The 26,379-nt window shown below is 37.9% G+C and overlaps 1 protein-coding gene and 1 long non-coding RNA gene across 12 annotated transcripts in view; one reads left to right on the top strand and one right to left on the bottom strand.

The window, feature by feature from the left end:
* Positions 1 to 26,379, top strand: part of PSD3 (pleckstrin and Sec7 domain containing 3) — an 810,275-nt gene that overhangs the window by 307,500 nt on the left and 476,396 nt on the right. Inside the window, exon 1 of one of the 11 annotated variants that reach the window (XM_086703525.1) lies at positions 24,134 to 24,446. The exons of 9 other annotated variants lie outside the window; for them this stretch is intronic. Coding sequence is in view for 1 of the 2 variants with exons in the window: in XM_086703523.1 (XP_086559649.1) it covers positions 24,739 to 24,769 (31 nt within the window). In the remaining variant the exon portion in view is untranslated. Of the gene's footprint in view, positions 1 to 24,133; positions 24,770 to 26,379 lie in introns of those variants that run through there. One more of the 11 variants, XM_086703523.1, reaches the window with a different exon arrangement.
* LOC147581586 (uncharacterized) lies at positions 6,186 to 25,310 on the bottom strand. The gene is made up of 2 exons (XR_015250059.1): positions 25,146 to 25,310; positions 6,186 to 6,358 (listed from the first exon to the last, which is right to left on the bottom strand). It is a non-coding gene; the product is annotated as an uncharacterized LOC147581586 (long non-coding RNA).

The raw sequence follows: 26,379 nt of genomic DNA, 5'->3' as shown, positions 1-26,379 counted from the left end.
TTAAATGTTTGGTAGAAATTCCCCTGGAAAGCCATTCAGCCCTGGACTCTTGTTTTTTGGGAGATTTTTGATTACTAATTAGATTTATTTACTAGTTATGGGTCTGTTCAAATTTTCTAATTCTTCCTATTTCAGTTTTGGTAGTTTATAGGTTTCTAGGAATTTGTCCATTTCTTCCAGATTGCCCAATTTATTTGTGTATAATTGCTCATAATACTCTCTTATTATTGTAAGAGAATTAATATTTTACTGTATGGTATTTGCATTGTTGGTTCCGATATCTCTTCCTTCTTTCTTGGTTTTATTTATTTTTTTAATTTTTTAAAATATTTATTTATTTTTGAGAGACAGAAACAGAGTGTGAGCAGGGGAGGGTAAGAGAGAGATGGAGGCACAGAATCTGAAGCAGGCTCCAGGCTCTGAGCTGTCAGTCCAGAGCCCGATGCGGGGCTAAAACTCACGAACCATGAGATCATGACCTGAACTGAAGTCGGAGGCTTAATCGACTGAGCCACCCAGGCGCCCCATTCTAGGTTTTATTTACTTGGGTCCTTTCCTTTTTCTTTTTCTTTTTCTTTTCTTTTCTTTTCTTTTCCTTTCTTTTCTTTTCCTTTTTTCTCTTCTTTTTTTTCTTTTCAGTTTTTTAAAATGTTTATTTTTGAGAGCGAGAAAAACAGCACAAGCGTAGGAGGGGCAGAGAGAAAGGGAGACACAGAATCTGAGGCAGGCTCAAGGCTCTGAGCTGTCAGCACAGAGCCTGACATGGGCTTGAACTCATGGACCACAAGATCATGACCTGAGCTGAAGTCAGACGCTTAGTGATTGAAACATCCAGGCACCCCTTTTCCTTTTTCTTTTTGATCACACTGGCTAGGGGTTCATCAATTTTGTTAATTCTTTCAAAGAACCAGCCTCTGGTTTCATTGATCTGTTCTACTGTTCTTTTGGTTTTGATAGCATTGATTTCTGCTCTTATCTTTATTATTTCCTCTCTTCTGCTGGTTTTGGGTTTTATTTGCTTTTGTTTTCCAGCTCTTTAAGTTGTAAGGTTATATTGTGTATCTGAGGCCTTTCTTCCTTCTTTAGGAGGCCTGGATTGCTATATACTTCCTTCTTATGACTGCCTTTGCTGTGTCCCAGAGGTTTTGAGCTATAGTGTTATCATTTTCTTTGGCTTCCATGTACTTTTAATTTCTTCTTTAACTTCTTGCTTAGCCTATTCATTCTTTAGTAGGATGATCTTTAGTGTCTAAGTATTTGTTGTGTTTCCAGATTGTTTCCTGTGGTTGATTTTGAGTTTCATAGTGTTGTGGTCTGAAAATAATGCACGATATAATCTCTATCTTTTTGAACTTGTTGAGGGCTGACTTGTGTCCAAGTATGTGGTCTATTCTGGAGAATGTTCCATGTGCACTGGAGAAGAATGTGTATTCTGCTCCTTTAGGATGAAATGTTCTGAATATATCTGTTAAGTCTATCTGGTCCAGTGTGTCATTCAAAGCCATTGTTTCCTTGTTGATTTTCTGTTTAGATGATCTGTCCATTTCTAAGTGGGGTCTTGAAGTCCCCTACTATTATGGTATTATTATCAATGAGTTTCTTTATGTTTATGATTTATTGATTTATATATTTGGGTGATTCCACGTTTGGAGTATAAATGTTTACAGTTTTTAGCTCTTGGTGGACAGACCTCTTAATTATGATATACCCCTCTTCATGCCTTGTTACAGTCTTTATTTTAAAATCTAGATTGATATAAGTATGGCTACTCTGGCTTTCTTTTTCCGACCTTACTTTCAATGTGAAGTTGTCTTTAGGTCTAAAATGGGTCTCTTGTAAACAGCGTATTTCTGGATCTTGTTTTCTTATCCATTCTGTTACCCTATGTCTTTTGATTCAAGCATTTAGTCCATTGACATTTAGAGTGAGTACTGAAAGATATGAATTTATTGCCATTAAGTTGCCTATAGAGTTGGAGTTTCTGGTTGTGTTCTCCTTTTTAGTCTTTGTGGCTTTTGGTGGTGGTTGTTGTTTTTTCCCCATCTTTTCTCTCCTCAGTGATACCCCCTTAAAATTACTTGTAGGGCTGGTTTAATGGTCACAAACTCCTTTTGTTTTTGTTTGTCTGGAAAACTTTTTACCTCTCCTTCTATTTTGAATGACAGCCTTGCTGGATAAAGAATTCTTGGTTGTATATTTTTCCAATCCAGCATATTGAATATATCCTTCCAGTCCTTTTTGGCTTGCCAAGTTTCTTTGGATATGTCTGCTGTGAACCTGATCTGTCCTCCCTTATAGGTTAAGGCCTTTTTTTTTTTTTCCTTGCTGCTTTCATGACTCTTTCCTTGCCTGAGTATTTTGTGAATTTGACCAAGATATGCCTTGTTGATGATCAGTTTTGTTGAATCTAATGGGAATTCTCTGTGCTTTATGGATTTTGATGTCTGTGTCTTTTCCCAGGTGAGGAATGTTTTCTGTTATGATTTGCCCACAGAAACCTTCTACCCCCTTTTCTCTTCATCTTCTGGGACCCCTATGATTCAGATGTTATTCCTTTTTAATGAGTCACTGTGTTCTCTAATTCTTAAATTAAATTGTGTTCTTTTGCCTTAGTTTCCCTCTTTTTTCTGCTTCTTTATTCTCCATAAGTTTTTCCTCTATATCACTGACTTGCTGCTCTGCTTCATCCATCTGTGCTGCTGTGGCATTCATTTGAGATTGCATTTGGTGCAGACATCTTGCTCGTATCTGTGTTGATTAAGTCCTTGGTTGTCATTTTACTGTTCTTTCTTTTGGGGTGAATTCCTTTGTTTCATCATTTTGAGGGAAGAAAAATAATTAATAAAATAAAATAAATAAAAATTAAAAAATTAAAAGCAATGAAAATAATCAAATAAAGGATGCTTGATTCTAGGTGTGTTTTGGTCTTATTGTTGAAAGAAGGTTGGTAAAACAGAGAAAAAGGAAGGAAAAGAAAGAAAAAAGAAAAAAAAACAGCAAAACGTTTGAAAATTAAAAAAGTGAATACAAGAAAATAGAATAAAATGAAGTGATGAAAGTAAAATAGACTTTTAAAAATTTACAAAAAATAAAACATAGTAGAAAAAAACTAAAGGAAAATCTTTTTCATAAAAACAAAAGTAAAAATAAATTTTTTGAAAGTAAAATAAAATTTAAAGCATTTACAAAATTAAAAAATACAGTAGAAAAATTAAAGAAAAATCTTTTTTATAAAAACCAAAATAAAAATATTTTCTCTGTCGGTATTCAAGAATAAGAGAAGAAAAAAAAATTGAATAGGTGATCAGGGAACAGAATGAACTATGATTGAAATTATATCCAGTTTACCCTAGATGTCAAACTATGAAGCACTTTATAGTCCATAAACTAAGCAGGCAGATAGACTTGTGCTGTTCCTCAAGGGGGTGATTGGCCCAGCTGAATGGGGCTTGGCATAATGACTCCGTTCTCCACCAGATGGTGCTGCTTAGTTTACTGGGGTGGATAGTTGTGTGTATGTGCATGCACAGGAGGGATGAAAATTGTGTTACTCAGCTACCCAGTATCTAGTATCAGAACCCTCTACTCTCCTGCTGACAGTTAAGCACCCCTCCTTTGTCTCTGGCTTCTGTCCACTCCCCACTTCTAAATTGTCCACGAACAAGCCTTCAGCCTGCCAAGCGGCACCTCCCTCCTGGGTTTTATCTCAAATGGGGTGTGTTTCTGAACCTCACACTTCTGAGGGCCTTGTGGCTTTGGCCCACTCAGACCCTCTAGGGGTCTTGCTGAGCAATGGCCAGGTGTCAGCCCACCTGCAGGAATGTTCAAGAGACTGTACTGCTGCCAATGCCCAGAGTCTGCGGCTGGGTGCCAGCCTGTCCCTGAAAAAGTTTGTATGATTGTGTAGCAGCAGCGTTTTAGGGATTACAGTAAATCACAACACATTGGTGCCAGGCCTCACCCTTAATGTCCTTGTTCCAACACCTGCAAACATGGCTGTACTCTGGGGTCTACTGGGACCTTTTCCTGTGGGGAGGCTGCACAGCCTCTACCAAGTGTCCTCGCAGCAGGGGAACTGCCTCTCCCTGTGTGGCCCAAGGACCCCTGTGACCTCACTGTCTGCTCCTGAGGATTCGCCCTTCCCACCAGAGCTCCACCAGGTATCGAGCTGGGGGGTTTCAGACTCTGCACTCCCCTATTTATAGAGTCATTAATGGCATTTAATTCCTCTCCTTTCTCCCTTTCTTATCCGGTCCCTTGTGGGTGTTTTCTCTCTCTTTCTCTCCAGCTACTTTCGGGGGGGAGTGCTTTTCCTGTTCTTTCCCCCGTGTCTCCGTCCTCTCTCTGCAAGTAAAAACAGCTCCCTATTCTCCGTGGCTTCTCTCTCCTCCAGTTCATTTCTCCATACCGCGTACCTGCCAAGTTTTGTGGTTCAAGTTGTGCCAATTGTTGTGTTAATCCTCAAATCAGTTTTCTAGGTGTGCAAGATGGCTTGATGTTGACCTAGCTGCAATTCAGGGATGAGAGAGGCAAAAAAAAAACTTCAGTGCAGTTCTGCCATCTTGGCCCCTCCCTTCTACCCCAGTAATTCTGATTTTGGTGTGTGATCTTTAAATCTAGTACTCTGATGAATGCCCTGGATGATTCAGATCCAGGTAGTAGTACTTGGATTGCACTGTGAACAGTCCTACTCTTGAGGGATAAGTGCAATAACTGTGTAGCATCTGACAAAGAGAATAAGGGAAGGTTATGCTCCTTTCTAAGGGTGTGGGAGGTCATGTTAAGAGATTGCTGAGATAAAGTGGAGATATGAAGCTCCTGCTTAGTTGGATTTGTTGTATCCCAGAGAGCAATTGCCTTGCTGGAAATGGCAGAGCAAACAGTACTGAGGAACAAAAGCCCGGGAAGAGCTCATCTTGCTCCTTGTACATGAATTTAAACTGTGAGGGATTATGTCCTAAGAAGCTGAGCAGATTTATAGATAAAATACAGATCTACTCTAGGTAATCTTGGAAAAACATGATGAAAGAGGTAAGTGCTAAAAGGCTTTGAGAGGCAAAACCTCTTTTTTTAGAAAGAATAAAGGGAATTGTCGAGACTCTTGAGTTCCAGGGTAACATTCAGTGGAAGTTTAGAGTATTTTAAAAGCATTGGGGGAGTGGAGAGTTCTCCCTGGGTATGAGCTGGTGGTGAGAGCTAACTGATGGATGGTGGAATCCAGATCTAAGGCGAATCTGAGGCAGAATACCTTCCAGGCAGAAGATGCCCAGCAGGGTGGGGAGACAGACTGAGGGTGGAAAGATTTTGACAGGTTAGTGGAACTGAAAGTTGTCTGGAGTGGCTGGAAACCCACATGTTATTAACATTAACCTCCCTAAATAGATGTTATTGGAACACTGTTGGAGAAATGCTGATGTACTGGAAATAGGCCTGGGCAAAGAATCAAGAAGCCTGGATTTTTGTTTGCATCAGGTATAAGATGCCAAAAACTTCCTTCAAGGCAAGTAAAAGCATTCCTGAGAGTATTTACCCTTTCAACATACAATAAATATGTATAGTTGCTAAGCTAGAGATATAGAAATAAAGCCTACAGTCTGACTGAAGTCTGGTTGGGGAAACAGACAAATAATATGATGATTCTAACACACTGTGATACCTGCTATAGTAGAAGTAAGAACAGGAAGTTTTGAGAGGCCATTGGAGGCACACCTAAGTTAGACTGGAGGGAAGGCTTCCTGGGAGAGGTTATTATCTGAGCAGAGTTTTTGAGGGTCAGGTCAAGTGGGTGCTGGGAAGAAACATGTATGAGACAGGGTAAGGAGCATATATAAAGATAGGTTGCTATGAACACCATGGCTTGTTCAGATCAACTGGTGTCAACATGGGAGGAATGAGGGAGGAGGCTTGGGGCAGGCAAAGAGCAGGTTGTGATCTGTTTTGTATGCCATGCTGAGGAGTACACATAGTATTTAGTTTTTAAAATAATGGATTTTTCATATTTGGGATTTAGGAAATCATTCTGGAAGTAGTGTAGGAATTGGGTTGCAGTTATGGAAAGGTGAGATTAGAAAGGCAGTGTACCTTGTTAGGAAGGTCCATACACATACAGACATGTGCGCGTGTGCGCGTGCACACCACACACACACACACACACACACACACACACACACACATATACTAGTGGCTTAAGCAAAATGAGTTTACTGTTTTCTTCCCTGGGAGGAATCCAGACAGATGATTTAGAGCTCAGATGCTGGTTTCACAGTGTTAGGTGATCCTGACTCCTTTGAACTCTTTGGTCTGCCATCCTTAGAACATTTCATCTTTTGATGTGGTTGCCGGAGCTTTGGCCATATTCCTTGAGAGTCAAAAGGTAGAAGAGGAGAATTAGGTAAAGGGGCATGTGCTATCTGTAATATAAAGATATTTTGGGGAAGTTGCTCCAGAACACTTTCAGGTATGGCTCATTGTTTATAGTGCTGTGCCAAGGTTGCAGTTAGCTACGAGGGAAATGTTGAAAGTGTAATCTTTATTCCAAATGGCCATGGACCCAGCTAAAAAAATTGGGAATTCTGTTACTATAGGAGGAGGAGAAATGGACAGTTGGGGTTCATCTACCAGTTTCTCTGCTACAGAGTTGTGCAGGAGTGCAGGGCACTGGGGAGGAGGATGGGTGAGGCAGTGGGTAGAGAAGAGACTTACTGTGGACAGAGTGAGGTGCCACTGCTGGCAACTGATTGCTGTGGAAGGGAAGAAAGGAGGGCACGGAGGGTAGTTTCTGCTTTGGGAGGCTGGGTAGATGGTGGTGCCTTTTCACAAGGTACAGTTTCAAAGGAGGAGCAAGTTTGGGGTAAGAAAAAGAACGGTGATATGTTGGACATGTTTGAGATTCCTATGGCACATTCAGGTAGAGACATCCAGTGGGCAGGTGGGTATACAGGTCTGGGCCCGAGAGAAGAGATTTTGAAAGGGGATATAGGTCTGCCCAAGGAGCATGTGCAAAATGAAAAGAAGAGTGAATATGGCATTTGGAAGAAAAAAAAATTAAAGGGCAGGCTGAGAGAGTAGTGTTTAAAAGAAAATTAGCAGGTTTAGCCAGAGAGATAGAAGGAAAATCAGAACAGAAAGATTTGAAAAATAAGAAAGGATTTTAATAAGGGAGTAATTCGTACTATAGATGAATCTAGTAAGATAAAAAACTGAAGTGTCTAAAAATTAGGAGGTAACTGAATGTAATAAAAGAGAGAAATATGTGTGTGCGTAGATAACTCTGTATGTCAGATGTGTATGTATGTATGTATGTACGTATGTATGTATGTATGTATGTATGTATGTATAAAGTTGTTTAGATTAAAGTTGTTCAAATCACTCAGGGTAGATGGTTGCTATTTCCCTGAAATAACCTTGGGAGTGGTCTGCATACTCTGTGCCTGTCACCCCTTGGCAGCCCACTTTGGACTTTTGTCACTGAGACAGGATAGTGACTGAATCTCTCAGGCTAGAATTCTGGATATATTTACTGATAAGAGAGAATGTTTTTATGGGTATAGTGGGGGTAGATATTTAATACAAGGACTAGTGTGCCCTAAGCATCATTAAATGGTTTAAAATATGTGATGAAATATTAGGATCTCACCTGCCACTGTCTACCACCTTCTTTGAGCTTTATAGCATCAGGCTGAGTGAGCATGAGGGACTTGTCAGAACTGTAGAGGCCATGATTAGATGTGGAACTGGACATGCTGCATCTTCATTTTAGGATAATCCAATACCTAGAGGTATGATTAATTCATAGGCCCAAAATGATTTTGAAAACTGGAGCATCTTTTATATCATTTTAACCTAAGTACAGATATCTATGGCAGATTTCTAGGTTTTCAACTTCAATGAGTAGAATTTTTTTTACCTGAAAGCTTGGAAAGAAATTTTTTGAAAATACAGAATTTTATTCTGGAGTTCTAAATTGTTTATGGAATTCTGTTAATAGTTAGACAACACTTCCCTCTGGTGGACAAAGTGTAACACATTTTGGTAGCAGGTGTCAAATTGTCAAGTGCCATTTGCTTTTCCGGCTGGCAGATTTCTTGCAGATTTGTTTTGGAGGTTAGTTAATATGCTTTTGTTCTTTCTGCCTAATCTAATCTGGAGGTTTATAAAAATTCCAGTGGTGTACAAATATGCCTTAAATCTGTTGTGTCTTAATCTCATTATGATGTTGTGAAATTAAAGATTTTGGAATTTCCATGGCAAAAAACACACAAGTTTTTGAAATAAAAATGTTAATCAACTATACTCTCAGATGGACATTTTGGTAGGCCCGTGATAATAATATTGCTTGAATACAAGATGCATTAAGATAATATATGAAACCTAGTCTGGGGTGCTGTTGTTTATTTTTTTCTCATATATAAATTTTGCAAAAACTTCCAAAGAAGTCAGTATTATTGGAGATGTAATAATTGAAAGACTAATGTGGAAGGTCCTGAATTCCTTAACTGATAATTTTTGGTTGCTGCATTTGTTTTGTTTTGTTTTGTATTAAATTATGGTATAGGGTGACAGTGGGATATTTTTAATTTTTTGGGTTCAATCTTGAGTGAACATTTTTACACATTTATTATGTAACAGATACTCTACTAGAAAATTTTTATATGAGATTAAACCTCAGAAGAATCCTCTGATCCTCTGATACTAGTCCACTCTCCCACCCATTCCCCCCCTTATTTCACAGATGACACTCATTGAGGGTTAAATAATTAAACACAGCAAATAAGGCATGGAACTGACATGCCAGCTTGAGTGTGACTTGAGTGAACCTAAGTCTTCCACAATATTCTACATTTTTAGAGAATCTGATCAAAGTGCTGCTGTACCCCAGTTGCCATTCTACATGAAAATAGGCTGTAATTCTGACTTTGTCATTAATTGGTATCATGACACTGGATAAACTGTTTAACTTTTTGGCTTCACTTTCTTTCTTTCTTTCTTTCTTTCTTTCTTTCTTTCTTTCTTTCTTTTTTTTTTTTTTTTTTTTTTTTGTAAATCTTGGAATCAAGATCTTTATGTCTAAGGTTTGGGGAATGAGGAGATGGTGGTATGAGTTCATGCTCCACCCCAGTCAGCTAGAGGCACGCCCTCTTTTATCTCTTTCATATATTGGACTACTGTGTGAGATACCACTTGAAGGCAGAATTCTTAAAAAAATTATGCTGTTGGTCTGTACGATTTCTTAGATGTCATGTAGCTCATTATTTTTTGACAGATGTTAATGCAGTGCAGTACCTCCTTGTATTTTCCTTTGGGAGGGAAAGTAGATATGGCCTGAGTCATCAGATTATTTAATGCATGTTCTTTTCCATTGGTAGTGTTAGGGTGCTGATGACAGGACCATTAAATTAGAAAGAAAGTAGACTGTTGATGGGGGCCATCTTCTGTATCTGAGAATAAGGAGACATCTAAATTCCTTATCCACTATAATTGGGGCACCCAGCCTGCCCCTTTTTCCTTGCACTGAAACTTCAACAACCCAACCCTTCTCATCCATAGGGAAATTATAATGCCAGGAATATGATAGAAGTAAAAAAAATACACAAAAACACTGAAACATAAATTAAAATTTCTATTTGCTTTTAATATTGTAGAATTAGAGATTTCTTGGCAAGATATAAAATAACAGTGAGCAAACCAAGCACCCTTTCAACCTAGCTATGTTACCTGTGCTTTTCCCCAACAATTTTTTTTTCCTTATTGTGCCTGTGGTGTTCATATATTAGAGTATCTAGTCAGTGTTCATTCACTTGATAAGACAGTGGTATGACCAAGGCCAGGGTCCAGTCTTAAGGAATAGATAACTTTTTTTTCAGTATATCAGGAAACTTGCAGACCATTTTACAGAAATGTTTCTGTTAGTTATAAAGGTGGCATGAACAAATGAACAGGGATGACTCAATGCATATAACCCAACTATACTAGGAAAAAGCAATTTAGAGAGCTTGCCCTTTTGATGATGGATTGCTAAATATTTAAAATATGGCCTGTTTAGTTGTCCTTGGGGCAACTAGCATGGTGAACTTTGAGTTAACCCTGGTTAAAAAAAGATAATTTTAAAAAGAAGATTGAGGGGCACCTGGGTGGCTAGGTTGGTTAAGCGCCGACTTCGGCTCAGGTCATGATCTCACAGTTAATGGGTTTAAGCCCTACATCAGGCTCTGTGCTGACAGCTCAGAACCTGGAGCCTGCCTCGGATTCTGTGTCTCCCTCTCTCTCTGCCTCTCCCCTGCTTGTGGTCTGTGTGTCTGTCTCTCAAAAATAAATAAAGGTTACAAAAAAAACACAAAGAAAAGATTGAGACCCTGTTTTAATGTTCTTTTTATTTTATTTTTAAAAAAAAATTTAATGTTTATTTTTGAGAGAGAGAGAGAGAGAGAGGCAGAGAGAGAGGGAGACAAAAAATCTGAAGCAGGCTGCAGGCTCTGAGCTGTCAGCACAGAGCCCAACATGGGGCTCAAACCCATGAGCCATGCGATCATGACCTGAGCTGAAGTCACTTAACCTCAGTCACTTAACTGAGATTTGTATTGCTTTTGTTCTTATATCTAGGTAATTAAAAATAAGAGAAAAAAGCAGGGGCAGGAAATAAGTTTCTTATGCTTAATACATTTAATTGATTTCTATAAATATTTGAGTATTTGCTATGTATCCAGTGCTGCTAATCACTGCTTAGAAGAAGCTGATGAACTTAAAGCAAGATGAAATATATATTCGGAGCCATTTAATAGAGTATGATGTAGTAAGTGCCAGATAATTGATTTAAACCTCATGAACAGATGACTAATTCCATGTTAAAGATCTTGCAGGGACAGACTGTTGAGATCATGAGCAGTGTGGGAAATCAGGGATATGTGGTCATCATACTATATACAGCAGAGGAGACAACACAGCAGGGTATGAAGGAGTCATCAGAGACTTGGAGGGATGTTAATGTGTTCTCTGTCTTAAAGGATAGGTGATATTTGAATATATTTGAATATTTGAAAGAATGGGGAGAGTATTCTGTTTTGCAGAAGTTGAGAATTATGTTATGGAAACAGTGGAATATTGACACAAGTGGAGAGGTGAGTTAAGGTATCATGGCCTTTTCTATCAGTTCAGAAAATTGTGATTTAAAGTCTATGCCCTGAGAAGCTTTTTTAAATCCTTCTCAGTCTGATTGACCATCCATATCTTTGAGGGCCCTCTGTACCTTAGTGTCTGCCTCTGCTTTTGAATCAGTCATTCTGAAAGGCGCTAACTTTATTTACAGCTTTTTCTTTCTCTAAATGAGACTGACACTACACCTTGTTACCTTGATAGGAATTTGGCTATTTTTGAAATTCCACGTTCATCATTTTACCTATTACATTCATAGTAGATTGATTACTACTACAGATAGTTTGATTTTAACTATTTTATATTGAATCATAAAATTTAGATTTTTGTGATGTCTTGCTCTCATTCTCATGTGCTGTGTGCAAAAGACATAAAAATTGAATCCTGTTTAGCAGTACATTTAATCAATTTGTCTTATGAAAAAAGACTAAATGAAAGGAAATTAAAATTCGGCCACTTACGTATCATGAATATTATTGTGTTTTTTATTTATCTGCTGTGTGTTATTCTACTGGTATTTAGGAACTCATTTTTATTTCTGAAGTTGAGGGTTTTTGTTTGTTTTTTTAATGTTTATTTTTGAGAGGGAGAGGGAGAGAGAGACGTGAGCCTGGGAGAGGCAGAGAGAGAGGCACACACAGAATCTGAAGCAGGCTCCAGGCTCTGAGCTGTCCACACAGAGCCTGACGTGGAGCTTGAACTCACGAACCGTGAGATCATGACCTGGGCCAAAGTTGGATGCTTTAATGGACTGAGCCACACAGGTGCCCTACTGAATTTGAGTTTTAAAGAGATATTTTACAATTAGTTGCTCATGATGATTTTTCTTAACTTGGGTTGTTGTTTTAGGATATGAAACTGCCACTTCTGATGTTTGAGGTTTAGCAGTAACGTGTTCGCCCTAGAAGAACTGTGCTTGATAGAGGTATCTCTAGGCCATGTGATCCTTCCTAGCAAGCAGCAACATGAAATTGAAATCTGCAAGTCATTGCTGATATTTCTCCTCTCCCCTCCTACCCATTTGCTCTTAACTATAAAATTCTTCATTTGCACTGGTTATGATCTTTGACATCTGATTTGGGTGTAATAGTTTTTGTTTTGTGACAATGTAAAAAAAATATTTCCAGATCCTTTTGGTGTATTAAAATTTCTTTGAATTACTTAACTTAAAAGGAAAATTTCTTAGGTGATTGAGAGCTGTGAATGCCTAACATGAGACCCTCTGAGGGAGGATTTCTCCTCTTTAGAGTGTCTGTGAGAGCCCAGAAATTTTATGTAAATTTTATGTAAATATCCATCTAGGTGTTTCCTATTGGGAGAGGGTCCATAGCTTTTTCTAAGTGGTCCATTTTACCGAAAAAGTTAAGAATCGCTTCTCTGAGACTTGGGTAACAGAAAAATCAGTTTAAGGATTATGTTTTCCTAGTCCTACAAATATAACTACTATCTTAAATCAAGCACACTAATACTATGTTTATAATAAAATAACCTCTTTTAAGTAGTTCACTTATTGAATCTATATTGTCCTTTTTGTTTGTTTGTTTGTTTGCATATTATACCTCATACTGGAAAGGCCCAAGCGATTGATTTATATATATTTTTTCCATTTAAAAGTTGATATAATTACTGTATAGGGATCATTTGGTATAATTTTCATTGAAATGGTGAGTGGTGAAAATTTTTGAGGTCCATATATCCATGGATTGCCTTGTAACTTATCATCATCATGTTAGTAAAGAATTAATGAATACCAGGCACCTGGGTGGCTCAGTTGGGTAAGGGTCTGTCTTTTGATTTCGGCTCATCATGATCTCACGGTTCCTGGGGTTGAGCCCCATGTTGGGCTCCACCCTGACAGTGTGGTGCCTGCTTGGGATTCTTTCTCTCCCTCTCTCTGCCCCTCCCCTGTTCAGGTATGGGTATGAATGCATGTGCATGCGCACACTTTCTCTCTCAAAGTAAACTTAAAAAAAAAGAATTAATGAATAGCTTTTAACGTTTGAACACTATGGTAGTTATCCAGGACATAGAAAATGTGAGATAAAAAGTAAGTAGGGAAGGCGGTATGAAATCATGAATACATAAGGACCCAATGAAAAGTACAGGCAATATATGTTTTAAGGCTAAAATGGAGGGAACGATCACTATGAGTTGGGTTAAGCATGGAGGACTTCAGTGAGAAGTAGAATTGGAGTGGGGACATGAGTGATGAGTAAGACATCGTTGGAAAGGAGGGAGTAACTATAAAATAGTTTTATTAGAACACAGTCATAGATTCATTTACTATGGTCTGTGGCTGTTTTTGCTATTATGGCAGAGTCACATATTTACATAGAGACTCTATGGCCCTTGAAACTGAAAATATTTACTATTTAGTCCTTACAGAAAAGGTTTTGCTGATCCCAGTGTTAAACAGTTACAACTTTAATTTAGTCACACTGGGAGTCCATTTAAAATTTGTTTTGTTTAGGTGAAGGGGAGGCATATAGTGGGACAGTGATGACAACAGTGCTTTAGGAAAAGTGCTTTATGAAGATTAATATAGCAAAATTAATTAGAGTATATTAAAGGATATGCATTCATGCTGAGGTGGGCAGTCTGTTTAGGACCAGTAGCTAATTCCTAAAGCAATAGTATCTGCTCTAGAGAAGTGATAGTAATAATGTAAATAAAGGGGTAGACATAGCAGATTTTAAGAAACTAGTTAGTCTTAGATACTAAAGATATAGGGAGAAGTAAGGACTCTAAAGAGTGGCACTGGGGCACCTGGGTAGCTCAGTCGGTTGGGTCATGATCTCACAGTTTGTGGGTTTGAGCCCTGCGTCGGGCTCTGTACTGACAGCTCGGAGCCTGAAGCCTGTCTTCAGATTCTGTGTCTCCCTCTCCCTTTGTCCCTCCCATGCACCAACTCTCTCTCTCTCTCTCATTCTCTCAAAAATAAATAAAACAACAAAAAAATTAAAGAGTGGCACTAAAGTGACAGGAGAGGTTAATGTTACATTGAAGTAGGAATTCTCTCTCAGACACTAGTTTTTCGGGGACGGTAATCACTATGATTTTGACATGTTGAATATGTAACATGAGACATCTGTCAGATAGAAATTGTTGATTCTTTGCTTTTTTCTCTGCTTCTCTGGACAGACCCAACTTTCATGGGATGATAGGCACAGTTCCGAGCTGAGGCTGCCTTTAGTTGTTCACACCCCATACAAGATCCCAGGAAAGAGAGAATCTGTTTCCTCAGTCCCAAGTTTCCTTCTTCCTGGTAGTGCCTTTCAAAGTGTAAAGGCAAGATTATAATGTGGTTGTGTAACTCATGGTCTATTACTGGCAGTGACTTGACCACTGTCAGTGGTCTGTGTCAGAAGCACAGAGTAGAGTTCCCAATGGCTCTCTTGAGCATATAGAGTCAAGTTAGCCCATAATACAAAACTTAGATTCTTCCTTTGCATTCTTTACATGAGACACACATCTCTTCTAGACTCCTCCTGAGACACCCCCTGTCCCTTCCCCCCATAAACACTAACTTACTTAGTGCTATAACTATAACATAGTTTATATGTGAACTGCTTCTAGCTCTGGTTTACTTTGTATTTGTTTTCTCATTATGTTGTCATTAACCTAAGTTTCTCCTGTTGTTATTATCATAGGTTGTGGGGTCCTTTTGCCAAGACAGATAGGAATGTAACCTTGAGACCTTTAACTGTCCTTGGTAAGATTTCTTTCATGTTTGGCTTCCTTCACTCTTTTTTTTTTTTTTCAAGTTGTTATTTAAATTCTAGTTAGTTAACATATAGGGTAATATTTGTTTCAAGAGTAGAATTTAGTGATTCATCACTTACATATAACATTCAGTGCTCATCACAAGTGCCCTCCTTAATATCCATCACCCATTTCGCCCATATCCCACCCACCTCCCTCCCTCAACCTCAACGCTCAGTTTGTTCTCTATAGTTTAAAAGAGTCTCTTATGATTTACTTGACTTCCTTCTCTCTTGTAATTAAAAGGATATAAACTGGTCTGGAGTTCTCTTTCTCTCCTTGTTCTATTACCACAGTCCAAGTCTAGACCCTGCCCCAGGTATCTGGTCTGGCTGATTGTTTCTTTTGAATTGACTAAATTATTGACATCGTTTCCTTTTTATTTATAGTGGTCCCCATGTGATTAGTACTTTGTACTCAACAGAAGCGTGAGATGGACTAAAGCTCAGGAGAGATACTGGTTTTTGGATACCTGGAATTATCAGTGTAGAGCCCTACTTTGAAAAAAACATTTTGTAGTTTTCAGTTACTTTTTCATGTGACCTTTTCTAATTTTAATCTTACAGCAAGCTTGGGAGGTAAACATCTATTTGCCTACATTATTGTTTGAATCCTGGATCAAAATTAATTGTAAATTTTCATTTTAGTGAGTACAAAAGGCCGGGGAAAAAGTTGACTTTTAATGAGTTTTTTTTTTAAAGTAATAGTTGAAAGCTGAGACTCAGAAAGGCAAAATTATTTGCCCAAGTTATATAGTAAATAATGGAGCAAAGACTGATTGCCAGTAGTAATAGTAATATCAGCTAGTTCATACTAAATATTTCCTATGTGCTGGGTGCCATTTTAAGCACTTTATGTCTATTAACTCATTTAGGATATTTTTGCCACCATTCTAGTTTGTCTTTTGGATGATAAATATTTATTCCAAGCTCTAGCATTTTAGAAGGCAAAGAATACTAAGTGAGAAGAACAGTGAACTGCGAACTAATTAATTCTATTAACTATAATTATAGGGCAGAGGATATACAATAAGCCCAGGGGACAGCAGCATGGCAGAAGAGGTAGAACCACCTAGGACAGCATATTGCTAATGAAACCAATGGGAGAGAGAGTTTATAAAAGAAATTCTATTCCCTTCCATCCTTTGGCTGACCAGATTGTGCTCTGTTGTTGGGGCTGGGTCTGGAGTTGTTCTGATCTTGCTTCCCTGCCATCTAGTTCATGGCTGCCTTATTGGTGCCTACAGAGAGGTGCAACATTACATTTTACACTAATATAATTGACACAAGATGTGAGATTTTGAACAGAATATCTTACTGAAAGAAGGAAAGAAAATAGAAACAACAAATAAAGGAGCTTCTAGGATAGAGAATTATGTTAAGTATGGCCTACTGAGCCCTTCTGGCTAGCTTCAGTTGCCCATTTAAATAGTTGCCAAGTTTTTTATGTTAAGGGAAATTCAATTCCTCATTGAATTTGCTTTCAAGTTTTACCTTTGTGTATGGATGAGGATCCTCTCATTGCCTCTTTAGCTCAAGACTCTACTTTCCTTCAGCTCTAATGCTATCCTCGTGATGTGGAAATGTTGGGGTTCAGAGCTGACAGCCAAGAGAGAATTCTTGAGACATCTTGGTGCAAAAAGGTGTTTTTTTGTTGTTGTTGTTTTTTAGTTTATTTTTGTTTATTTTTTGAGAGAGAGAGAGAGAGAGAAACAGAGAGCAAACAGGGTCAGAGAGAGAGAGGGAGAGAGAGAATCCCAAGCAGGCTTTGCACTGCACTGCATGGTTCAACCCACGAACCATGAGATCATGACCTAGCCGAGATCAAGAGTTGGACACTCAACCAACTGAGCCACCCAAGTGTCCCCAAAAGGTGTTTTTGTTTGTTTGTTTGTTTGTTTGTTTGTTTGTTTGTTTTAGCACAGGGACAGGACCTGTAGGCAGACAGAACTGCACTGGGGTTGTGATGGGTGACTGATTATATACCTTCAGGTTGGGAGGGGGTCAGGGATAGTGTAAGTCCAAGGTATCTGGGAAACATGGTTTCCAGGACCTTGAAGGGCTAGCTGCTGGTAGGAAAGGTCACTTATTACTGTTTAGTAAAAACTCACTCGTGAGACCCTTCAGATGTGTATCAAGGGACCATAAGCTTGGAGTATGATTGCCAACCTATATCTTGGTGGGGTAGAGATAAAAGAAGTTTCTAAAGAAATTTTTGTATGTTAAAGTAGGCTTACAGGATCCCCGAGGTTGGGAGAAAGTTAAGCTAAGATTGCATTTTGCCCTGAGCAAAGTGTCATAGAGGCAGCTGTCTTTCCAGAGGAAGGTCACTCTGCCTATCTCAAGGACTTGTCATTGGGCTATAAGTTGTAAGGAAATTTAATTTTTTTCTTCTGCCTTTGTTTCCCACGTTTCCTGGGTCTGCTACATGAGGAAGGCAGTCTCCTGGCTGTAAAATTTCTCCCTGTTTGTAACATGCAACCTGAGTTTTATGCCATCTTGAACTGGCCTTGCAGTTTGTTGTTTGTGCTTCCTGGGTATCTCAGTGGCATGGGGATACATCAATGAACAAAATAGAAACAAGTCAATGACTTCAGGGAAGTTTCAGTTTGGTGTTTGGGGGTTTATATATTGATTACATTCTGAATATTAATTAGCAAGCTGTCAATATAAGAACCTACTTAGGGTAATATTGGAAATAACCAGACTATTCAACAATAACTAGATTATATTATAACTAAAAATGATGTTTACATTGTTTATATTAATAAATAATAACATGATATTAGCATTACTATAAATAAGTTAGTACAGTCAGCAAGGGAAAAAAGTTCAAATTCCCAAACTGTGCTAGATTAAAAGAGAGGAATGAAGTATAACCCAATGTTAAGTAATGATTTTGTTTGTTTCCTTCTGCTCTTCTGTATATTCATATTTGTACTGGCAGCTAAATTCCTTCTTCCTTTTTTTTAACTTTGGCCCGAGGGATATTTCTTGGTCTCTTTATCTTTTAATTGTGTGTTGGCCAGTTTTCTTCAACTTGATACTCTTGATCTGTAAAAAGGAGTTAATATCTTAGGGTAGGGATGTTTTCCTGAGAAAGTTATCAGAAAAGAAGGAGTGGCCTTATATTCAAGTTGTTACTGTTTCTGTATTAGAGATGTTTTGATTACTTTCAGTAACAAAGAACTTTTGGAGAAAACACATAGCTTGAAACCACTAGAGATAATGCTAGTTGGGATGCTTCAGAGATTACTAAAACAGGTTTAAAAAAAGGAGGAGAAAATATATTTAATTACACAGTTAGTAATTATTCCTGAGGAAATGATCCTAGAATTGGAAATGTCAAAGGTCATTGTAATGTAGCTTTTTAAAGATGATTTCCAAAGGACATACAGTAAGTGGTTACATTGTGGGGATCACCTAAAGTGAATGGATACTGTAGATTAGGATAGAATTTCCAATTGTAGCATCACACAGATTTAAATATTGCTGTATCTTAAGACAGAACTAAAGATATAATACAACTCAAAGTTAAGACTCTAGCGGTGGCAAAGACCCTAATGACAAATTGCATGTGAAAAGCTTTAATAAAATAATTCTCTAAAATGTAAGTTAATAAAAGCTATTTTTAAATTGTTTTATGTGAAATGTTGTTAAATATATGTACAAAATTAACATAAAAATAAACTATAAAATTAGCCAAATTATAGGCAAATTTGTGCAAATATGTACAAATTAACGTTAAAAGTGTTAAAAGATAAACTGAGGTCTATTAAAAATTTTAAGAGTTTATTTGAGCTCAAGTTGATTTGAATCAGTATCCAATATAGGAGATAGGAAGGAGCTCCAACTTGCTGTACAAAGAGGCATAAGGGAATAGGAACAAAAAAGATACAGTAGGCAACAAAGTGGGGTGGTTCTTGCAAAGTTACTTTCCTTCAGGTGTTAGCAAGGGTCTGTCAGGCATATTACCTAACTAGTACTGATCAGGTGATTCATTCCTGATTGACTGGTTTAAGATTACATTTCTGGAAGAGCCAAAACTGTAATTAAGTTATGTCTCAGTTTGGTCATATGGAGTTAGCAATAAGTGACTCCATTTGGTGCCAGTTGTCTCATTTTTTATTTCTATTTTTTATTATTATTATTATTTTTTAATTTTTTAACGTTTATTTTTGAGACAGAAAGAGACAGAGCATGAACGGGGGAGGGGCAGAGAGAGAGGGAGACACAGAATCTGAAGCAGGCTCCAGGCTCTGAGCCATCAGCCCAGAGCCCGACGCGGGGCTCAAACTTATGGACCGCGAGATTGTGACCTGAGTTGAAGTCGGACGCTTAACCGACTAAGCCACCCAGGCGCCCCTATTTTGTGTTGTTTTTAACATAGGTTACCTTTTACCTTAGAGTGGTCTTTTTTGCTTTTAACAGTATTTCATAGTATAAGGCTCTGGCATTATACCAATCTTGGTATTGCTCACTCCTCTTTTCTGCTCACTTGGATTTATTTCATGTTGTATCTTCCAAGATTCTATTTATCTCTTTACATGAAGCTTAGACTGTACTTTATAATAGAGACAATAGACTAATATATAAAAACTAAATTTTTGTAATCCTGAAATTGGCATCGAGTTTTGTTGTTATTGTTGTTTTTGTTTTTGTGTGTGTGTGTTTTTGTTTGTTTTAAGATCTAAGAACCAGACTTAAAAAGTAAACTGGAAACTGGCTCCTCACTTATTGGAATTAGCTCAATGTAAGAAAGTTATTTCAAATAAGGAATTATTGTTACCAGTTCTTCTGATAATCTTGTCTTCCACATGGATTTAGGAGTGAATGAAAGCAAACAATAAAATAATAGGGGATATGGTGATAAAAAATTGGCATCATGTAATCAGTCTTGATTTGTAAGAAGGTTTTAATTCTAAAATCTCATATTAAATTGGATAACAGTTTGCTTGCCTGTCTGTATTACTTTGTTTTAAAATTTTGAGAAATAACACAGAGCCCTAGAAATAGTAGACATAGTAGGTCTGCAGGGCCACAACGGGGAAGGAGGCAGAGAGGACTGGGGAGAACACAACCCAGTCTTTAATATGGTTTTTGCAGAAAGGAATGGATAAGGCAGGGTAGGTCCTTGAATACATTTAGGATTGGTAGTTCCTAGGTGTCCAGTACAAGGCCCTGGAGGGAATAGGGTAGGAGGAATATTGGTTTAAGAGTGTGAGAGATTGATTTAGGAAATGGGGTCTGACAGTGGATTGGTTGGTTTGTATATCAAAAGTGCACTCCCAGGGGAGTCCATTGCAATCTCTAGGAAATAGCTAATGGGATTGGGGAGGGGTGCTTTGCCTCTTCAAGATCAAGATACTCCAAATGCCAGAGCACCAATACAGGAAATAAGAAGATATAGTCAATACCAACTTTATGTAAATGTTCAAAATATTTTATAATTTAAATTTCGTATGTTTATCAAAAACGTAAAATATTCCTTTAAATTTTAACGAAAAGGTACATTTGATAAATCTGGCTCTTTTTGATTTGTTTACTCTGATAGTTCTGGAAAAAACTGTTTTACAGAAGAGGTACAAACAGAAGATTGGTTTGAAATTTTTAATGGTTCTCTCCTTTGAATATTTTGATATTATATATCCTTTAAGAATAATGGCAGTGTTATTAGATTACATTTCAGAAAAAATATAATTGAGGACTTCAAGATGGCACTACTGTCAGTCTAAATAAAGAGGTAAACTGAGGCAAGCTTGAATCACCAGAAATTGAGTTAGTTTGGGAATAGCAGAGCAATTGCAATTTGGGAAATGCTTGCTGTAGCAAGCTACAAGTGAGTACATCGAGGGTTTGGGTCAGGCTGTATTTCTGGCCAAGGAGTGCAGAGGAAAGGGCCAGCCAGAGTTCAGGCAGGTAAGTTCATTGGCTTGAGGACGGGCAGAGAGTTGTGGCAGATGTTCATTGGTCAGGAGATAAATCTTGGTCTTCTGTAATTCAGGCATTTATAGGAATCAGTCTCTTAGTTACTAAGTTCTGTTTTTCTGAGGGTGCATGTGTGAGATTCTCCATTTCATATCCCCTGGTTCCATTTTAGATTGAAAGAATTTTCACTTCACCTAGTTATGGACTCAAGTGCTGTTTTTTATACATACATTATTTAGAGATGGTGGCCATGAGAAACTAGAGAATATGTAACAAATTTACTTTTGAGTTTTACTTTTTGAAATAGGGAGTTTTACGTGTCAGTCTAAGATAGTGTTAGTTAAAGCCTAATGTGAAATGCTAGACATTTGGAATTGAGACATTTGTGAGGTGGAGACATAGTTCTTCACGGTCACTTGTAGTTGCAGTTATGTAGCCTTTATAATAGCAGTAACTTTGTCAAGCATCCTCATTCTTGTATTTTAGGCTTTTTGTTTGTTTTTCTCCTTTAACATTAGCTTAGTAGCATATACCCATTTAGAGACTGAAGGAAATTAAGATGAAGGAGGAGCTTTACACATGCTGTTGCTTCAGCCATTCAACCCTTTGTTGTTTTGTTTGTGATAAGACAACACAGCTGCTAAGTATTGGGAAGCAGTATGTTTTACTTTTTCTTTCCCCCAGGGTCATCCATTGACTTTTACTTGACATTGGGGAGGATGCAGGCTCAGAGGATGTTAACAGAAGAGTGATGAGAAGTAGCCCAACCCTCCAGTTAGCTGTTGAAACCATAGGGAAATTGTGACCTTCAGTTGTGTTTCATAGGATCTGGAGAGTTGCATTTAGCAGAAAACTTGAATTAAATACTTGAACTAAAGGTTTATTTCTCTCCAACATAAGAGAAGATGGGAATGGGAGATCTATGGTGGGTTTGGGGACTCTCTTTTTGTTTGACCTCCCTAACAGGATGCTTACAGTTACGGATTGCTGCTTTAGGTCTAGCCTCCTTCCATATTCCCAGCAGAAGAAGTTGGGGAGGGCAAAAAGATAAATGCTTCTGTTTCTTCCCCATGTAGAGCTTTTTTGAAAGGCATGCCTGATAACTTCATCTGATATCTCATCTGATTCATTGATTGGTTAATGTGTATATGAAGCCAGCAAAGGTTGTCCTTTGTTTTTCTAACCAATTCTAGAAAAATAGCCGCTTTTCTTGGAGAGGTTTTCAAAAAGGGAGAGGCTTTTGAAAAATTGGCAGTTTTAGTAAAAAAAAAATGTGATATTGATACTAAAAGTAATGATGATTATGGAAAACAGTACTCATAAACCTTAAGCTCTTATTATATACTGGTTGCTACTTTGAGTGCTTTATTTATTTATAGGCATAGTTCATTAATTCTCAGAATAATCCCATTGTTTTCCTTATTTTTTTTTTTTTTGGATGAAAAAATTGAGCCCTTTAGAGGTTAAATAATTTGCTAAGTTGACATAATTGAAAAAGATGGAGCCCAGATTACAAGCCTGGATCCTGTGCTTTAACTATATTTTAATACTGCTTTATAATTGAAAAATCTGCATGGGCGCCTGGGTGGCTCAGTTGATTAAGCATCTGCCTTCAGCTCAGGTCATGATCTTGCAGTTTGTGAGTTTGAGCCCCGTATTGGGCTCTGTGCTGACAGCTCAGAGCCTGGAGCCTGCTTCGGATTCTGTGTCTCCCCCTCTCTCTTGCTCTTGCTCTGTCTCTATCTCTCAATAATAAGTAAACATTAAAAAAAAAAATATGCAGGGGCACCTGAGTGGCTCAGTTGGTTCGGCTCAGGTCAAGATCTTACCATTCGTGAGTTTGAGCCCCATGTCCGTCTCTGGGCTGATAGCTCAGAGCCTGGAGCCCGCTTCAGATTGTGTGTCTCCTTCTGTCTGCCCCTCCGCTGCTTGCACTCTGTCTCTCCAATTGTCTCAAAAATAAATAAACATTAAAAAAATTTTTTTTAAAAAATCTGCAGTTTAGGAGCACCTGGGTGCCTCAGTTGGTTAAGCCTCCAACTTCGTCTCAGGTCATGATCTGAACCCATGATCCATGGGTTCAAGCCCTGCATCGGGCTCTGTGGTGACAGCTCAGAGCCTGGAGCCTGCTTCAGATTCAGGGGAGCCTCCTTCTCTCTCTGCCCCTCCCCCCCCCCCGTCAAAAATAAATAAACATTAAAACAATTTTTTTTAATTTTTAAAAAACCTGCAGTATAGAAATAAGGAAACTAAAGATGAAAGATTTGAAGCCATTGTCTTAAGGTCACTTGAGTAGTCAGCAGTAATCTACTCCTGGGCATTATTTCCAGTTTCGGTATGCTTTCTCTAGGTTCACTTTCTACTTTTATCCTCTTATATATAGGCCAGTCTACTTGAGGGGTAGCTATATTTGGCTTGATGTGGTTCTAAATCTTGGAAATTGTATTCCTCCTTTAGAATTCTTTTGATAAGGAAGCCCTCAGGATGCAATTTAGCTTAGTGTTTGTGAGGGTGGACTTTGCAGCCATTGTGCCCATGTTTGAATCCTGCCCGTGCCAGTTTTAGCCACGTGATCTCGGACAAGTTACATAGCTGTTGTGTTTTCAGTAGTCTTATCTGTAAAATGGGTTCATATACTAGCTATCCCAAGGGCTGCTAGCAGGAATAGATGAATTAATATAGTAAACCTGCTTAGGATAGTGCCTGGCACATAGTAAGCATTAAATAAATATTTTCTATTCTGATTTTATTATTTAGCAGAAATTTACTTTCCAAATTAGACTTAACACATTTTCTAGAACCTATTAGCCTCTCTGTAAATGCATATGGAATGAATGAAAGTAACCATCAGTTGTTTTGTTGGCCTCTACTTTTTAAACTGATTGGAATATTAAGGTTACAGAAAATGAGTTCTTTTTAATTTTGTATTAACCTCCATTACCATGACTAAGGACCTGTATTACATTATGCTATTCATCTTATACTATTTTTCACTTCACTTTTCTTGTCTCCAAAACTATTAGTGTTAGTTAGTATTTTTATTGAGACTGTGTTGAAAGGTATTGCATATGTCCAGGGTACTATTAGTGATGTAAAAGTTTATGCCATCATATTTAAAACTAGATGTTAATGTCTTTGAATTTTTCATGTCACATTTTCCAAGTAATATCAATTACCCATTAAATATTAATTTAATCACAGGAATGATAATGTAATCATCAGTAAAATGACTTCAGATGGCAGCATCATTTAGCAGTGAGATAAGGACTGGCAAAGCAGGATTTAGGTCTTCCTACAGCAGCTTTCAACGTTGTATTTGCTCTTTCCTTTTCTGTTTAAACAACACAAGAATTAAACCCTTTTAAAGGGAACCTATCCATTTCTTTTCACAAATGTCATTCTCTCATCAGAGAAAATGCTGCATAATACTGAGATGACAGCCCCACCTCTGATGTCACAGAGGATGGTACAATCCTCCCGGAGCCTTTGCTGGGGTTTCTGCTGCCGCACTGGGGAAATGGTTACATTAAAGCTAACTCCCATCATCTCAATTATCTCCTTGGAAGTAGTTTTCACAAATATAGAAAAGCCCTACGGTGGTTGTTTTCGGTAAGCTACCAAGGTAGAGAGAGACAGGCAGAAAGAGGGCGAGCAAACGAGAGAACAGGCTGCTTAGCCTTTGTGAGAGAGGGACTGAGGCGGCAGCTCCTCTCAGCTAGGGTTTCTAGTGCTCAAAGTGCTTCCATCACCGTGTGCAGTGCAGGGCAAAAGGGGCTGCCAGGAAATTTGAAACTAATTTGCTTCCAGTTGACTAGAACAGCAGATTTTGAATTAGCTGGCTTCTTTTCTAGCTAACTTTTCTCAAGCATTAAGCTGATGAACTGGGCATTTTCTATGATCAATGGGTAACTGCTGGAGCTACAGTAATCTCTGTGAGTAACCTCTATTTGTAGGTCTATGCAGGAAAATATATTTTTATATATCTATCTCTTGTAAAATGCTGCTGTGAAATGATCCATCTGTATTATTGACTGCTTTTGCTTACTAGTCTTGTCTTTTGACTGTCCCAGTAGGAGACTCCTGGGGCTAGACCAGGTTGTGCTGAATCCTGACATAGGGAAGAGCATACTGCATTATTTAGGGATGCCCACGCCAATATTTAACTCCCCAGCCATCAGAAAGATGCCACTTGCTCTCTGAATGCTTTTGCCCAGTACCTTACCTGGCTTTAACCTGGAATGTTTATTTTAGCATCTGACATTGGATTTTCCAAAATTTTTATTTTTAAATAGAAAGCAATATTCTTACCTGTGATTTTATTTCCTTTCATTGTTTTTGTTGTTGTTGTTTTTGTTGTCCAATCAGCTTTCCTAGGAATACAGTTCTCAAAACCTATTTCTCTACTCTCTGTGATGCATTATATAGAAAGGAGGTGGAAAACGGGCTACCCCTGTAGTTTTAGAAATACATAATATTGTGGTGCTGGATGGGAATATGGGAGGAGTTTCTCTTAAAGAGCTCAAACTCCTTTCCATCTGCATGTCTAAAGTATGGCTATGTCTGAATACCCTAGAAAAGAACCAGGATTAGCCACACAGTAGCAACAGAAATGTTCTTAACTGTAGTTAAGGCTGAGATAGTATCTACTGGAGATTTATAATAGGTATTTTAACTCCTTAGTTTATACACGAGGGTTTGTTTTCTGTCGAAAGTGTCACTTTTAGAGTAATACAACATTTATTTTTCTCTCACCAGGGAATTTGACTTTACACTTAATGTAAAATTTGCATTTCAGATACAGTTGGAATTATTGCACATGTTATTTTGCAGCTGAATCCTTAGCAAAACTGTGGGTCTCTTATTGAGCATGAAAATTACTGAATGCAAATATGAATCAGCTGAGGCTTATTACAGATTGGAGGCTGAGCGAGGTTGTTTACCATTGCATCTGACACCTGTCTTGATACACAGCAGTGCAGAGAAGTCCCCAGCTGTAGTTTATCATCTCTACTAGAACTCCAGCTGCTTGGCATTCATGGTTGTTGGTTTTTGTTTTTTTAAGGACTTGTATTTTGAAACATCAATTTCAATTTCTTAAATATTAATGTATTTTATTAAATATTTTATGTAAGAATTTGTATTAATACTACCACATTCATATTAACTTTAGTAGGAGAATGCCTATGTAAATAAAATTGTGAAATTATTTAAACGTTTAAACTTTTTTTGTTTTTCAAAATAAAAATTAAAAAAGTCAGTAAAGATCAGAGAAATGTTAAAATTGGGTTTTTCAGGGAATAGAATGGTGGTTATAAGAGGCTGGGGGTGGTGGTGGAGGAAATAGGGAGATGTTGATCAAAGCGTACAAACTTCCAGTTATAAGATGAGTAAGTTCTGGGGATCTAATGTACAGCATAGTTATTATACTTAATAATATTGTATTATATATTTTGAAGCTGCTAGCAGAGCAGATCTTAAATGTTATCACCACAAGAAAATGGTTATGTGACATGATGGAGATGTTAGCTTAAACTATGGTGAT

This window comes from Puma concolor, chromosome B1, assembly GCF_028749965.1.
Source record: "Puma concolor isolate L17-30 chromosome B1, mPumCon1.1.hap2, whole genome shotgun sequence".
Classification (NCBI taxonomy): Eukaryota; Metazoa; Chordata; class Mammalia; order Carnivora; family Felidae; genus Puma; species Puma concolor.
Note: the sequence above shows the minus strand (reverse complement) of the source record. Positions and strands in the feature narration are given on the sequence as shown.